Source organism: Saccopteryx bilineata, chromosome 7, assembly GCF_036850765.1.
Source record: "Saccopteryx bilineata isolate mSacBil1 chromosome 7, mSacBil1_pri_phased_curated, whole genome shotgun sequence".
Classification (NCBI taxonomy): Eukaryota; Metazoa; Chordata; class Mammalia; order Chiroptera; family Emballonuridae; genus Saccopteryx; species Saccopteryx bilineata.
The window spans coordinates 75,550,218-75,566,866 of NC_089496.1; the positions used below are offsets into that span (position 1 = coordinate 75,550,218).

The 16,649-nt window shown below is 43.6% G+C and overlaps 1 protein-coding gene across 3 annotated transcripts in view; it reads right to left on the reverse strand.

Moving 5' to 3' along the window:
- Window positions 1-12,522: 12,522 nt before the first annotated feature.
- Window positions 12,523-16,649, reverse strand: part of PDE8A (phosphodiesterase 8A) — a 165,710-nt gene continuing 161,583 nt past the window's right edge. For all 3 annotated transcript variants that reach the window (XM_066238684.1, XM_066238682.1, XM_066238683.1), the window contains 2 exons: window positions 15,939-16,050; window positions 12,523-12,940 (listed from right to left, as the gene is read on the reverse strand). In XM_066238684.1, coding sequence (XP_066094781.1) covers window position 12,940; window positions 15,939-16,050 — 113 coding nt within the window. In that variant the 3' untranslated portion in view covers window positions 12,523-12,939. The remainder of the gene's footprint in view (window positions 12,941-15,938; window positions 16,051-16,649) is intronic.

Here is a 16,649-nt window from a genome sequence, read left to right on the forward strand (position 1 = left end):
TCTACCAATTGTTTACATTTTGCCCCAATTGCTTTATATACTCTATATATACACACTTTTTTTCTGATTCTCAGTGGGTTGGAAAATGTATATGTCCACAAATTGTGCCTTTTTGCCCTAAGAATTTTATTTATTGATACGGCTTTTAGAAGGTGAGACAAACATTGGTATGTTGTTCCACTTATTTATGCATTCATTGGTTGATTCTTTTGTACGTGCCTGATTGGGGATTGGGCTTGCAAGCTTGGTGTATGGGGATGAAGCTCTGACTGAGCTACCTAGGTATTTTAGTGCCTTTTATTTTATTGGGCTGGCTTTAGCTCAGTGGTTCCTTTGAGTCAAGTTTGCTTATTTTATCCACAGAAACGGGAAGAGGCATGAGAGACATCAATTCTTTGTGTCTCCTTAGTTGTTGATTGCTTTTTCATGTGGGTGGGGGTGCTCCAGCCAAGCAGTGTCCCCTTGCTCAAGCCAGCAAGCGCATATTCAAGCTGGCAACCTTGGGGTTTTGAACCTGGGTCCTCTGCCTCCCAGCCAATCTTATATCCTGCGCCACCTCCCGGTCAGGCTGTTACCACTGAATAATGATCAAAATCATTGGTTCAAAAAAAAAAAATCATTGGTTCAATACAATATAGTCCATTATCAGGTTTTCCCAATATCTTTTCTAGTTTTTCTAATTCAGTATCCAACCCAATATCTGACTGCATCTAGATTTCATGTCCTGTCAGCCTATATCTTTCATGACTTGACATTCTTGAAAAGTACTGGCTGGTTTTGTAGAATATCCTTCAATTTTGGTCTGATGTTTCTTCACAATTCGTTTTAGTGTCGCTGTTTCTGTAGGAACACTTCAGGAAGATTGTGTTCTTGGGGTGTCATACTGAGGCACAGTATTGTCCCATTTTTAGTGATGTTTTGAGCAGTTGGGTTAGGGTCTCCTGTAAGGTTACTCTGTCCCCCTTTGTAATTTGGTAGGTTTTTTGAGGCTAAGTATCTTTGTCAACTTCTCACACAGGTTTTAGCATTTATGGGTGATGGTTAACTATTTTAGTCCCTTTATTTTGTAACGATTTTTCTCTTTACAGCAAACTTCCATTTTTTGGTGTGGGGTCTAACATTTTTAGCAAGTCTTGCCGTCTGTGTATAAAGAATCCTCCCCTCTCCGCCTTAGGTTTTTGGTGTCGATGAGGGAACGCTTGGCCTTTGTGTGGGTGAGAAATTAGAGCCAGGTTAACGAACCCTAAAACCAGTGGCCAGGCTGTTTGCCAGGCTGTTTGCCATACTCCCCACTAGGAGGCAGTGTGGTTACAACCTGCTCACCTGTGGGGCCAGGCGAACTGCGTACTTTCGATGTGGAGTGAGGGTGAGAGAAGAGTACACACAGGGGAGACTCCAGACGTCATTCATCTGTGGAATAGGACCGTGCTCATTAACTTCCGGTGGAGCTTGTTGGGCAGACGCAGGCCCCGCCCCCGCGGGCTGGACTCGTGCCCGATGCGGCGAGTGGGCGGGGCAGCACGGGGCTTCCATGCGCGCTGGGAGACGCCTCGCTGGGCGGCTGGCGGTCCTGCTGACTCTCCCAGGCTACCTGGCCGCACTCCCAGGGCTCTTGGCATAAAATGGCCTGGACAGTTTTACCCCTGCCTTCTACACAACGAGCTCCGCTTCTCAGAGACTGGAAAAAGCCTCAGGTAAATTTTTGTTATTGTCTTAATTTGTTTGTGTTAAAGGATCATTTTCAAAGAGAAATGACTCACAGCTGGATATAAAATGAACACGTTAAGCGTTTTTTCAAACCTCAGTGCCGGAATTGAGAAGAAAGTTCAAAGGAGAAGTTATTTTTTACTCCCATCCAAGTACTAACCAGGCACGACCCTGCTTAGCTTCCGAGATCAGAAGAGATCGGGCGCGTTCAGGGTGGTATGGCCGTAGACGAAACTTTTTTATTTTTTAAAGATTTGATTTTATAGGGAGAGGAGTGGGGTAGGGGAGTGAGAAGCATCAATTCAATAGTTACTTCACTTTTGTTCAGTAATTGCTTATCGTATGAGCCTTGTGCAGAAATCAGCGACCTCAGCCCTCCAGGTCAGCGCTTTAGCCCCTGCGCCACCACAGGCCAGGCTGAAAGTGAATTATAAGTAGACACTTTTATAAAGTGAATTTCTTCTTTAATTGAGGTTCCTCCTTTTCCACATTAGATTTTGGGGGAAACAACCCGATTCAAATGTGAGGACTGTGAATAAAGCTCATTTTCACCTACATGCGTTCCCCGCGGTGGCGGCTTTTTGTGTGAACCTTGAGCTAAGTAAGGATGGTTTTCTAAAGGCTTAAAACAACAATAAGCAAAGGAAAATAATATGCCTGTGGAAACTATAAAATTCACATCCATTTGCACGCATAAAGCTTCATTGGGACACGCCACATTCCTGTGTCTAGGTATTGCATAAGGCTGAACTCCGTAGTTGCTAGAGACAGTTCATGTCCCTGTCACCACTTTGCAGTGGATTGCACTTCTATAACTCAGTAGTGTTTCCACCTGTCTTAAAGTAGCTTGAAATTTTTTTTAAAAGGTTCAATAAAAAGAAAAAGCAACATAAGTATAACAAAACGTTTTGGGTGGCATTTTATTTTTTAAAAAATTAGTGCATACTCACGTTACAAAAATTGGGCTTTGAATGTTGTGCTTTTAAGGTATAAGTAGCTCATGCGTTCACTAAGCACGGAAAGCTGTTTACCAATGTTGAGTTCATTTCTCTGAAAAAAATATGTCCAGAGTAATAAATTTATTTAAGACAACTAGCCTTTGGAGGGGAATGGTTTCTTGAAGAGTTGATAACATTGGAAACCATCAATAGTTAATTAAAAATGGCAGATCATTCTGAACACTTTTCCTTGGCACTTCCTGAGTCAGAAAACGTTAGCTGTACCGCTCAGGTTTTTATTCAGACACAATGCTTGGTTGGAAGACTGAAGAATTAGCGTCTGAACAGTTTGCACAGAACCACTACAGGTGAGAATCTTTTTAAAGAGGAGAAATCATTAAATCCTTATAACCTTAAGTGGGAACGGGCAGAGCTAATGTTACAGCTGACGGTGGTAGAAGTATGCGTGGAGCAGAAAAAGGCTTATTTGGATACATTTCAAACCTTGCAAAAGTGTTTGTTTAAAACCTACACTGTTTATTATTTGCTTCTTCAGTAGAGACTCTCAGCAATTGAACAGTACAGGTAAGAATGCATTTCACTTGCCCTTACAGGTTTTTACCACAATTCATGAAACTGGTGATGGTTTTCTTTTTAATTGTGTTAACCCAATAACATAATATTTATCTTAACTATTCCTAAGTGTACAATTCAGTGGCATTAAACACTTCTACAATGTTACGGTAACCATCCTCACTGTATCCAAAACTTTTCCATCATCCCGACAGGAACTCTGTTCCTGTTTAAACAATAACTCCACGCTCCCCCTTACTAATACCTGTACAGGGTGAGTGAAAGAGATTTACAGTTGTTTATATGGAAAATAATACAATAATAAATAATACAAGAATACCACCTGGCCTGTGGCAGCGCAGTGGGTGAAGTGTTGTCGACTTGGAGCACTGAGGTCGCTGGTTCTACACCCTGGTCTTGCTCAGTCAAGGCATGTATGAGAAGCAACTATGAGTTGATGCTTCCTATTCCTCCGCTAACCTGCCTTTTTCTCTCCTCTCTTTAAAGGTCAATAAATAAAATCTTAATAAAAAAAAAAGAGTAATATGTGTTTCACATACAACAGAAAAAGCTACTTTTGTCCCACCCTGTATGTGCATATTTACCCACTTCAACTTGTAGTTGCTTCACTTTAGTTTTTTTTTAATTGATTGCTTCTCATATATGCCTCCACCAGGGGTCTCAGGCCAAGCCAGTGTTCCTTTGAAGCAGCAACCTTGGGCTTCAAGCTGGGGAGCCCACGCTCTAGCCCATGACCTTGGGATTTTGAACCTGGGACCTCCACATCCCAGACCGAAGTTCTCTCCAATTTGCCACTGCCTGGTCAGGCTAGCTTAATAAACTTTTATAGTTCTATTTTTCTATGAACTTTCTGTTTGCATCATTTTATTCTACTGAATGTTTATTACCTTTTATGAGAAGTTTCTAAATCAGTATTGTGGAAGTAAGCTTTTTGTAAAATGAGTGACATTTTCCTGTTTTTTTAGGAAACAGAAAAGTGCTGTGGTTAGTATATAAAATGTTTTTATTTTTGTAATTGAGTTCATTATTATTTTTTCATGTGGCTTCCCTGATTTGTATACTGCTGAGAAGGACTTTCTCGTCTTAAAGATACTCTCCCAGCTGCTGTCACCAAACATAATCTCCACATTTTTTTTTTATAAAAAAGATAATGAAATATATCAACATACAAGAAAGTATAGTAATATAAATATATTTGTCTTTGTTTATTCATTGAGAGGAGGGAAGGCAGAGACAGACTCCCACATGCACCCTGACCAGGATCCACCCAGCAAGCCCACTAGGGCGTGATGCTCTGCCCATCTGGAGCGTTACTCTGTTGCTCAACAACCAAGCTCTTCTGAGCGCCTGAGGCGGAGGCACAGAGCTATCCTCAGCGCCCAGGGCCAACTCGCTCTAATCAAGCCATGGCTGCAGGAGCGGGGGAGAATGAGAGAGATAAGCGAAAGAGAGAGAGAGAGAGAGAGATAAGTGAGAGGGGGAGGAGTGGAGAAGCAGATGGGCACTTCTGTGTGCCCTGATCAGGAATCGAACCTAGGACATCCACATAATGGGTCAATGCTCTACCACTGAGCCAACCTGCCAGGGCCAGTAATACATTTTTTAATAACCTGATATACCCAACACCAAAGTCAATGTGTGAAATGTTTTGCTGCATCTCCTTTAGGTTTTTTCCTTTAAAAACAAAATGTATATCTATAATAGTTTTCTCTGACAGTCTCCTTACTACCAGTCCCTCGCCTACCCCAGAATGGCCCCTGTGAAGTGGGAGTGTGTCTTTCTGGTCATGGTCAAAGTCCTTAATTTTGAGGTGGGAGGAGGGTTTCTAGCTGGCTGAAGCAGAAGGGGTTCATCGATGGGAAGGGTTCGTGAAACACTCTTGACTGAGTTTCTTGGACAGTCTCCCGGAACCTTAATTCTAAGTGCCGAAGCTCTGCTGGGCCCCTGAGCTTATTGCTTCCATCACAGACAGAAAGTTACCACCAATGATTTTTGATGCTCAAACTGGATGCCTGTATGTGCTTGTCTCTGTTTACGACTCAGCTCTTTAAAAAAATAAAAAGTTTATCGTGGTAACATTGGTTGGTAACATGTTTAGGTATAGAATTCTATAATATATCATCTGTATATTGTGTTGTGTGCTCAACATCCAAAGCCTAGTGTCCTTCTGTCACCGTGTGTGTATGTGTATGTATGTGTGTGTGTATTTTTAATTGATTTTAGCCAGAGAGGAAGGGAGAGAGAGCCAGGAACATTAATTCATTTCCTGTATGTGCCCTGACTGGGGATCAAACCGGCATCCTCTGCGCTTTGGGCGGATGCTCTAACCACTGAGCTATCCAGCCAGGGCCCATCACCATATATTTAACCCCATTTACCCTCTTTGTCCTCCCTCACCACCCTCTCCCCTCTGGTCACCACCATTCAGTTGTCTGTGTCTATGAGTTTGTTCACTTGTAGCCTTGTTTTATATCCCATATATGAGTGGAATCCTACTGTACCGTATTTCCTGTATCTGTTGGCCATCTGTGTGACTTTTTGGGAACTGTGTCCAGGTCCTCTGCTAATTTTTTAATTGGATTTTGTTGCGTTGTGTGAGTTCTTTATATATTTGAATATTCACTCCTTGTTGGAGGTATTGTTTGCAAATATATTAAGTTGGTTTGTCTTTTTGACTTGTTGATGGTTCCTTTGGCTGTGCATAAGTTTTTTTAGTTTGACACAGTCCCATTTATTTATTTTTGCTCTTATCCCTTATCTTTGAGAACAGGTTTGCAAAAATCTAGTACTTACGTTGTCTTCTTTGTATTTTATTGTTTTAGGTCTTTTATTTAAGTTTTTAATCCTTTTAGAGTTAGTTCTTTTAGTTAATTTTGTGTATGGTGTCAGATGGCAGTCTAGTTTTATGCTTTTGTGTGTGGTTTTCCAATTTTTGTAACAGTTTATTAAAGAGGCTTTATTTCTCCATTGTATGTTTTTAGCTCCTGTGTCAAAAATTAGATAACCATGTATATGTGGGTATATTTCTGGACTCTCAGTGCTGTTTTGATGACTAACTTTGTAGTATGATTTGAAGTTGTTTCCCCCCCCACACACATACACACAAATGCTCTGGCTATTCAGCTCTTGTGGTTCCATGCAAATTTGAGGGGTTTTTGTTCTATTTCTTTGAAAAATGCCATTGGTATTTTGATAGAGATTGCATTGAATTTGTAGATTGCTTTGTGTAATATATAAGAATAACTATGTTGATTCTTGTTATCCATGAACATGGAGTATCTTTCCATTTTTTTGTGTCTTCTTCAAATTCCTTCATGTTTTTTAATTTCAATGTACAGGTCCTTCATGACCTGTTATTATTCCTAGGTATTTTTTCTGTTGTAATTGCAAATTGGAATGTTTTTCATTTTATTTTCTGATATTGGTATTTCATTGTTAGTGTATAGCAACACTATGATTATTGTATGTTGATTTTGTATCCCACAACTAGGCTTACTGTTTCTTTAATAAAAACTTTTTTTTTTAATAAATTTTTATTAATGGTAATGGGATGACATTAATAAATCAGGGTATATATATTCAAAGAAAACATGTCTAGGTTATTTTGTCATTAAATTATGTTGCATACCCCTCGCCCAAAGTCAGATTGTCCTCCGCCACCCTCTATCTAGTTCTCTGTGCCCCTCCCCCTCCCCCTAACTCTCTCCCTCCCTCCCTCCCTCCCTCCCTCCCTCCCTCCCATGTCCTCCCTCCCCCCACCCCTGGTAACCACCACACTCTTGTCCATGTCTCTTAGTCTTGTTTTTATGTTCCACCAATGTATGGAATCATGTAGTTCTTGTTTTTTTCTGATTTACTTATTTCACTCCGTATAATGTTATCAAGATCCCACCATTTTGCTGTAAATGATCTAATGTCATCATTTCTTATGGCTGAGTAGTATTCCATAGTGTATATGTGCCACATCTTCTTTATCCAGTCTTCTATTGAAGGGCTTTTTGGTTGTTTCCATGTCTTGGCCACTGTGAACAGTGCTGCAATGAACATGGGGCTACATGTGTCTTTACGTATCAATGTTTCTGAGGTTTTGGGGTATATACCCAGTAGAGGGATTGCTGGGTCATAAGGTAGTTCTATTTGCAGTTTTTTGAGGAACCACCATACTTTCCTCCATAATGGTTGTACTACTTTACAGTCCCACCAACAGTGGATGAGAGTTCCCTTTTCTTTGCAGCCTCTCCAACATTTGCTATTACCAGTCTTGTTTGTTTTTAGATTTATTTATTTTTTTTGTATTTCTCTGAAGCTGGAAACGGGGAGAGACAGTCAGACAGACTCCCGCATGCGCCTGACCGGGATCCACCCAGCAAGCCCACCAGGGGCAAAGCTCTGCCCACCAGGGGGCGATGCTCTGCCCCTCCGGGGCGTCGCTCTGCTGTGCCCAGAGCCACTCTAGCGCCTGGGGCAGAAGCCAAGGAGCCATCCCCAGCGCCCGGGCCATTTTTTCTCCAATGGAGCCTTGGCTGCGGGAGGGGAAGAGAGAGACAGAGAGGAAGGGGGGGGGTGGAGAAGCAAATGGGCGCTTCTCCTATGTGTCCTGGCCGGGAATCGAACCCGGGTCCCCCACACGCCAGGCCGACGCTCTACCGCTGAGCCAACCGGCCAGGGCCTTTTTTAAAGATTTTTATGTATTCATTTTAGAGAGAGAGAGAGAGAGAGAGAGAAGGGAGGAGCAGGAAGCATCAACTCCCATATGTACCGTGACCAGGCAAGCCTAGGGTTTCGAACTGGCGACCTGAGCATTCCAGGTTGATGCTTTATCCATCGTGCCACCACAAGTCAGGCTAAAAAACCTTTTATTTATTGATTTTAGAGAGGAAGGGAGAGAAACAGAGAGAAACAGGAACATAGATTTATCTGTTCCTGTATGTGCCCTGACTGGGGATTGAACTTGGCAACCTCTGAGCTTGAGGATGAAGCTCTAACCAACTGAGCCATCTGGCCAGGGCTGTTTATTGTTCTAATAGTCTTTGGTGGAGTCTGTTTTTGACTCAGTTCTAAATCATTCTTGTACAGTTGCATCTGACAAGTGAATCTAAACGAGATACATAAACCTAGGTGCAGGGAGTTTGGAGGGAAAGCTTTTTGGTTCTAGTGGATTTACACCAGGAGCTCAGATAATATTGCACAGGCCAGTTCACACTATTTAACTTTCAGAATATTTCATCACAGGGTGCCGTAGTCTGAGTATAAGGCCATAATTTTGTTCATTTTTCTTTTAAGTAGCTTTATTGAAGTATAATTCACATACCATACAATTTACCTGTTTCGAATATACAGCTCATTATTTTTTGTCTGTTCTAAGGGTTGTGCATTTACCATCACAATCTAGTTTTAGAGTTTTTTGTGGGGGTATTTTTAGGTGAGGAGAGGGGAAATAGTGAGGCAGACTCCCACCTGTGCCCCGATCAGGATCCACCCAGCAGCCCCATCTGGGGCTGATGCTCAAATACAGAGCTGTTTTTAGCGCCTGAGGCTAGTGTGCTCCAGTGGAGCTATATTTAGCACTCAGGGCCACACTTGAACCAATCGAGTCACTAGCTGTGGGAGGAAAACAAGAGAACGGGGAAAAGGAGGAGAAGAGAAGCAGATGGTTGCTTCTCCTGTGTACCCTGACCAGGAATTGAACCCAGGACGTCCTTACACTGGTTCAACACTCCATCCACTGAGCTACCGGCCAGGGTCTAGTTTTAGAGCATTTTTGCCCCCCCCCCCATCATCCCAATGGAAGTCTGTATCCATTAGCTGTCACTCTCTATTCTGTAGCCCTAAACAACCAGTTATGTACTTTCTGTCTTAATGCTTGCCTATTCTGGACATTGAAAATTGTTTCTTTGGGGGAGGGTGGAAAATATCCTACACAGGTGTCCTCGGGTTACGACACAGTTCCATTCCTATGACAGTGACATAACCTGAATTTTGATGTAAGTCAAAACACACCCAGCCTAACATAAATGGAACACTTGAGAATTTAACAGTCCAAAATGGCGCAGGTAAGCGTAATGGGGAATGCCAACTTCCTCACTCATACGTGGTGTTACTTAGTTTTCTTCCGCAGTGCGCAACCAAACTAGTGTGCCTATGTATCCATAAGTGCGGCACTAATGGTGTAAGCCAAAACCCTCATGTCTCAATTTTTTAAAGTTTTATGGGAGTGTCGTAAATTCGAAACATCGTATGTCGAGACTTGTAACCCAAGGACCCCCATATACATACATACATACACACTATATGTACATATATATACTATATATATACTACATATACACACACTCTATATATATTATATATACACACAAAGCTGATCCTCCAAAGCTTAACCCTATGTGACAAGAATTAAATTTTTTAATATTTTAACTACAGTTGACATTCAGTATTAGTTTCAGGTGTACAGCAGTGATTAGACATTTATGTACCTTACTAACTGATCCAGGGAAGTCTCGTACCCACCTGACAACAGTTATTACAGTATTATTGATTGAATTTCCTCTTCTGAACTTCGCATTCCTGTGACTGTTTTCTAACTGCCAGTTCATACTTAATCCCCCACCCCTTTCAGTTAGTCCCCCAACCCTCATTCCATCTGTCAGCCATGAGTGAGTTCTCTGTATCTATGAGTTTGTTCATTTATTTTTAGATTCCACATGTAAGTGAAATCAAATGATAATCATCTTTCTCTGTGTGACTTTTTTCACTGAGTGTAATAACACATACCCTCTAGATCAGGGGTCCCCAAACTTTTTACACAGGGGGCCAGTTCACTGTCCCTCAGACCGATGGAGGGCCGGACTACAAAAAAAACTATGAACAAATCCCTATGCACACTGCACATATTTTAAAGTAAAAAAACAAAACGGGAACAAATACAATATTTAAAATAAAGAACAAGTACATTTAAATCAACAAACTGACTAGTATTTCAATGGGAACTATGGGCCTGCTTTTGGCTAATGAGATGGTCAATGTCTGATTCCATATTTGTCACTGTTAGCCGTAACAAGTGGTATGACGTGCTTCCAGAGCCGTGACGCGTGCGTCCCGTGTCACCAGAAGTAGTACTGTACGTGAGCGACACCGCGCTTTTCAGCACCGCCACATACAGTGCTCCTCTCACTGCCCACCTATGAAAGAGGTGCCCCTTCTGGAAGTGTGGCAGGGGCCGGATAAATGGCCTCAAGGGGCTACTTGCGCCCCATGGGTCGTAGTTTGGGGACCCCTGCTCTAGATCCATGGATGTTGTTGCAAATGGCAGGTTTTATTCCTTCTTATGGCTGAGTTATGTACGTTCACATGTACCACGTCATCCTTATCCACTCATTCCTCGGCGGACACTTAGATTGCTTTCATGTCTTGGCTGTTGTAAATAACACTGCAGTGAACATGAGGTGCATATATCTTTTCAAATTAGTGTTTTTACTTTCTTGGAATAAATACTCAGAATTAGAATTACTAGGTCATATGGTCATTCCATTTTTAATTTTTTGAAGAAACTCCATGCTGTTTTCCTTAGTGGCTGCACCAATTTACAATCCCACCAACAGTGTATGAGGGTTCCCTTTTCTTGACATATTTGTCAATACTTTAAATTGTGTTTTTTGTTATCGTTTGACAATTTCCCTTAACTTGTATAAGTAATCACACGGAAAGTCTACTCTATAATACATGAATCTCTTTTGTCCCCTGAACATTTAGCTTATTCCCTTGTGGATACCTTCTTCCCCTACTCCCAGTTATGCTTTACTGTTATTTTTCCCTGCTCGGTGTACTTTTAGTTTTGCCCATTTGTTTAGCAATATCTTTGTTTACCACTGGTTTCCTGTAAACACTTCTTTCTGGACTCTTTATACAATCTTTTGGCATTCCCACAGGGTCTGTGTATAATGCGCTGTTGTGTGCATATCTGGAATTGTTTACCTTTTGTCTGAATGCTAGTTTAGTTAGGTATATAATTCTAGGCCAACTGTCTCCAGTATTTTCAAAATATTACTTTTTCTTCTGCAGATGAGTCTACTGACAATCTAGTTCCTTTTAAGTGGTCTTGTCTCACAGCTTTTAGGTTATGCTCTAAACTCAGTGCCCTACAGTTTGTGTTATGTGGATTTATTTTATTGATCCTACTTGAGATCAGCATGCCCTTTAAATCTGAGGAGATATGTCTGTCAAATCCTGAGGGCCTCTAGGGTTTCTTTAGATGGTGCATGTCCGTATGTATTTTCCCTTCTGGATATCCTACTTTAGACACATTTGGAAACATGTCATTCTACCCTCCCTACTTTTTAAAAATGATTTTAGAGAGAGGAAGGGAGACACAGAAACATCCATCTGTTCCTGTATGTGCCTAACCAGGATTAAACCCTCAACATTTCTGTATTGGGAAAATGCTCTAACCATCAAGCGTCTGGCAAGAGGTGGGGCAAGAAAAGACTTTATTTATGCATTCATTGGTTGCTTCCCGTGTGTGCCCTGACTGGGGATCGAACTCGCAACCTTGTTGTTTTGGAACAGTGCTCTGACTGACTGAACTAAACAGTCAGGGCCTCTACCCTCCCTATTTTAACTTTCCTCATATTTTCCATTTTTAATCTCTCCGCTGCATGCTGACTACCTTAAGCTTTCCAAGTCACTAGTTTTGTGTTTAGTAATGTCTGGCCTTCTATTAAATTTGTAGGGGTTTATGTAGAAGATATAGTGATATTCTTCACATCTCTAATGTCTGTTTGGTTTTTAGTGAAATCTACCTGTTGTTTTGTAAACTATGTTAGCTTAAGGTTTCTATTCTCTCTCTCCAAATATGTTAAGCCTACCAATGTTACGTTTTGGCTGGTTCTATTATTACTTATTCTTGGTGGTGTAAACTCCAGATACTGTTCTTTCTACTTCATGATGGCTGGGTTCCTGGTGGTAGTCATTTCCTGGTCTTTCCTGACACCTGGAGGAGGAGGGAAGAGGGCCTTCTTCCCACCTAGTCTACAGTTACCAGCTGAGGTCACATCTTCACACAAGAAAAAGGGGCCTTGCTTTCCTTACACCAAGGCCCTCTGAGAGGTTGGGCCTATCAGCACTCAGGGTGCTGGATATCCATATGGTGAACTGAAGAAAGTTCTGAGATGTTGAAAAAGTCATTTAACTATTAATCTTTTCTGTGAATAAGGGAATCTTCATTTAGATGGAGAAAAATGAAATATTGTAAGTCTGATAAGACACAAAAAAGGTGACACAGGAGTTCTTAAAAACAATAGTTTAATTTCATTTTTATCTTGGAAAAAAAGCAATATAAGTTTAAAATGAAATAAGTACTCTGATATGACATCATGTGTCTTTTTTTATGGTACTACATTTATGGAAATCGTGAAATACAGAACCCTTATATAAATCTCTGGAATTAAAGATTACCACTGACTATGAAAACAGATTGGTTTTAAAAAGTCAATTTAGTAAATATTCCATGTTTGCTGTTTGTTTTTTATGAGAATATTTGGTATAAACACTCTACAAAATAAGGCAAGCTTTTGGAAAAGTCATTAATAAAATTTTATGAAAACAGTGTTCAGTCCTAATTTCTTTTCATCTGTAGAGTCACTGGCAAAGTTCATCAGGTGAGCAGAGCAGTTTCAAAGGTCCGTTTTCTATATAAAAGAAGCCTAGAAAACAGGTTTTCCTGATTAGCATATACAAATATTTCTATAGTGCAGTAAAAATGTCAGTTTATATTGTTAATTTGAATTATGAAAATAAGCATACAGTACGTATTACCTATTTAATGATTATGGATCATAAACTTGGTCATGACATAATAAAGCTGATTTTGAAGTGTATTTAAACTCACAGGAAATCTTAAATGTTGTAATAAAACATTTTAATAATTGATACTAGTAATCAGCCTTAAAATTTGTGAATGGAGTAGTGACTGTCAGTAGTATTGCACAGTGAGTGGTTTCCATGTGGAAACATAAAGGTTAGACAGAAGGTGTTCTCAGGGCTGAACGAGAACGGTGAGAAGCTACCAGAATAGAGGATTTCAAGGTAAATTCAAAGGTCAAGTTCAAAGGTAAGTTTGAGGTTTTCACCTCCTTCATCACCTCCTCGACGTTTAATTCACCATGATCCTCACCTTGACCTTCAATATATTCATCTTTACCTATTTCACCTGGACTTTCATCCAACTCCTTCACCCCCTTCATCTGCATTAGCTGCTTCACCTTTACTAATTTCATCATTGCCAACTCTACCTTCCTGACCTTCCTCTCCCTGCTGTCAGCACCTCCGCCTTGACCTTTTGACTTCCACCACCTACATTCCCACCTTCGTTATCTTCACCTGGACATGCACCACCTTCATCTCAACCTTTACTACCTCACCTGGACAACCTTTGCTCCCTTCACCTTGACCTTCACCACCACCAGCATGTCTTTCGTCTTTGCCAGGGGTCCCCAAACTTTTTACACAGGGGGCCAGTTCACTGTCCCTCAGACCGTTGGAGGGCCGGACTATAAAAAAAAACTATGAACAAATCCCTATGCACACTGCACATATCTTAAAGTAAAAACAAAACAGGAAAAACAGGAACAAATACAATATTTAAAATAAAGAACAAGTAAATTTAAATCAACAAACTGACCAGTATTTCAATGGGAACTATGCTCCTCTCACCACCAATGAAAGAGGTGCTCCTTCTGGAAGTGCAGCGGGGGCCGGATAAATGGCCTCAGGGGGCTGCATGCGGCCCGCGGGCCGTAGTTTGGGGACCCCTGGTCTTTACCCACCTCCTTCACTGTTGCCTTCACCCTGACCTTCACATTCACCTTGATCTTTTCCCACCTCCTTCCCCAGAACCTTCACCCTTCACCCCCTCACCCTCACTTTGAACTTGATCACGTTCACATTCACCTTGACCTTCACCATTGCAGCCATCACCTCCTAAGTTACCGCTTTACCGGAATTCACTGCCTTCACTTTCTCCTTGACCATCAATGTGACCCCCTTGCCCAGACCTTAGCATTTCACCGCTTACCCTTCCCTCTCACCTTGACCAGCTCTGCCTTCACCCTCCGTTTACCTTACTGCTCCCTGCTCCTCCATCCCCGTGACCTGTGCCACCCTGACCTCCATCACTGACTGGCGCCTCCTCCAGCATGCCTGTTTCACTTCTGCCCTTCCCCCTGCAGCCTCACTCTGAACTTCACCATTTCACACCCTAAACTTGCCACTTTCATCCACCTGCTTCCCCATCGTTGTCACCCCCCCACATTGAGCGTCACCGGTTCCTCCCAGCGCCAGCCCGCCCCCTCCCCCCCCCCCCCCCCCCCCGCACCAGTGCAGCCTCCACTTGACTTTCTCCACCTTTACCCCTCCATCACGGCTTTTACCTTGCCTTGAATTTTACCACATTCACCTTCATGAACCCTCACTTTAAACTTAGCCCCGTCATACTCACACCCTCACCTGCGCAGCTTCGGCACCTTGGCTCACCAGCTTTACCTCAATCTGAACATTTGCTCCCTTGACCGCCTTCCCCTCCAGCGCTCCTTGCCCATGGCGGCCGCCTTCCCCTCCAGCGCTCCTTGCCCATGGCGGCCGCCTTCCCCTCCAGCGCTCCTTCCCCATGGCAGCCGCCTTCCCTGTCTCCTGCTGCACCTCAGTCTGACCAAGCTCACCGTGATCACCTTCACTGCCTTCAGTCTGACCGTCACTGTCACCCTCTTCACCCTCACTTTGAACTTCGCCCTACACCTCCTTCACCAGCTTTACCACCTTGACCACCTATACCCTTACCTTGACGTTCACCCTTTTCACTCCCCCACCTTCAACATGACTGTCGCCCTCTAAACATTTGCCTTCATCTTTTTTTGTGACAGGAGGGACAGACAAGAAGGGAGAGGTGAGAAGCATCAGTTCTTCCTTGCGATACCTTAGTCTCCTTAGTTCATTGATTGCTTTCTCATATGTGCCTTGACTAGGGGGGGGGGGCTATAGCAAAGCGAGTGACCCCGTGCTCAAGCTGGCGACCTCAGAGTTTCGAACCTAGGTCCTCGGTGTCCAGTCTGATGCTCTATCCACTGCGCCACCACCTGGTCAGGCCATTCACCTCCACCTTTAACATGACTTTCAGCACCTGGAGATTCGCCCCCTTCTCGCAATTTCACCAGGCTGCCTCCACAGGCGTGCCCACCCTGACCCTTAGCTCCTTTACTGCTTCAGCACTGCCCTCACCCCCTCACCTGGGTCTTCATCCTGCCCTCCCACTTCCACAGCCTCCCCTTCACCACTGCTTCCTGCATCTGGATTTCACCTTCTCAGCCTTCACTAACCTGACCACCTTCACCTTGGCCTTCCCACTTCGTCACATCGCCACCTTCCCTGCTCCGCACCCGGCCTATTCCCCTTTCACCGCGACCTTCAGCGCCTGACCCTGCACACCATCATTCACCTTCACCCTCTCTTTGAACTCTGCCATCTCCACCATCATCTTTCCTTTGCTGATGAGGATGTGAAGGTAGGAACCCTCTGCCCAGCAAACTCAGAAAACCACAATGAGTCTGACGTCAGTGTGGCTACAAAGTGGGGCCCTGGCTGGCTCTGCACGACTGCCCTTCCTTGTTTTTTGGGATGCGGATAAGAGCACGGCGCAGGGTCACGTACTACTCAGGTTCCGGAGGCTGTCGGAGGGTCCGCAGCTTCAGTTCGTCGAGTTCTTTCCAGTATTTAAAGTTGTTGTCCAGGTGCTGTAGTAACTCTGGCAGGTCTACAAAGGCTGGAGAAAGAGGGGAGTGAGGTCTTTCACAGGCTCAGGTTAGAGGTTGGAGCTAAAAAGAGAGCATTCAGAAGAAAAGGGACTAGACCAGCTTTTGCGGAACACTAACAGATGCGAGGACACAGCAGCTCGCACGGACGCAGGCTGCTGCCGGGAAGGGAAGCCCGGTCGGCACACAGGGGCGCATGCCAGCAGCTCCAGGGCCCGCCCGCTGGCGGCTCTGACCCATGGGCCTGAGGGAGCGCCTCTGCTTCCCTCTCAGTCAGCACCTTGGGGAACAAAGGGTGGCGAGCCCCCACTTACAGCCTTCCCAGGAGGGAGCAGGCCGGGACCACCTCTCCTGTGTGTGCCCCAGCCCCTTCGCCGCAGACCACAGCGGTATGTGTGTCTGCCCTGCAGGCCCTGCCCCCAAGTGCAGGCCCCTGGGGGCCAGAACAAGGTCCCCAGAAGCACAGTGCAGCCTTGAGAACGCGCCTGCCAGCAGGCCCGCAGCTGGCACTGACGGTTAAGAGACTGATGTGCACCGGCAGGGACCTGCCGTTCTCCGTTCTGTTGTAGAGTGAGGCCTGGGAGCAAATGGCAGAAAGCTCGGAGGAACA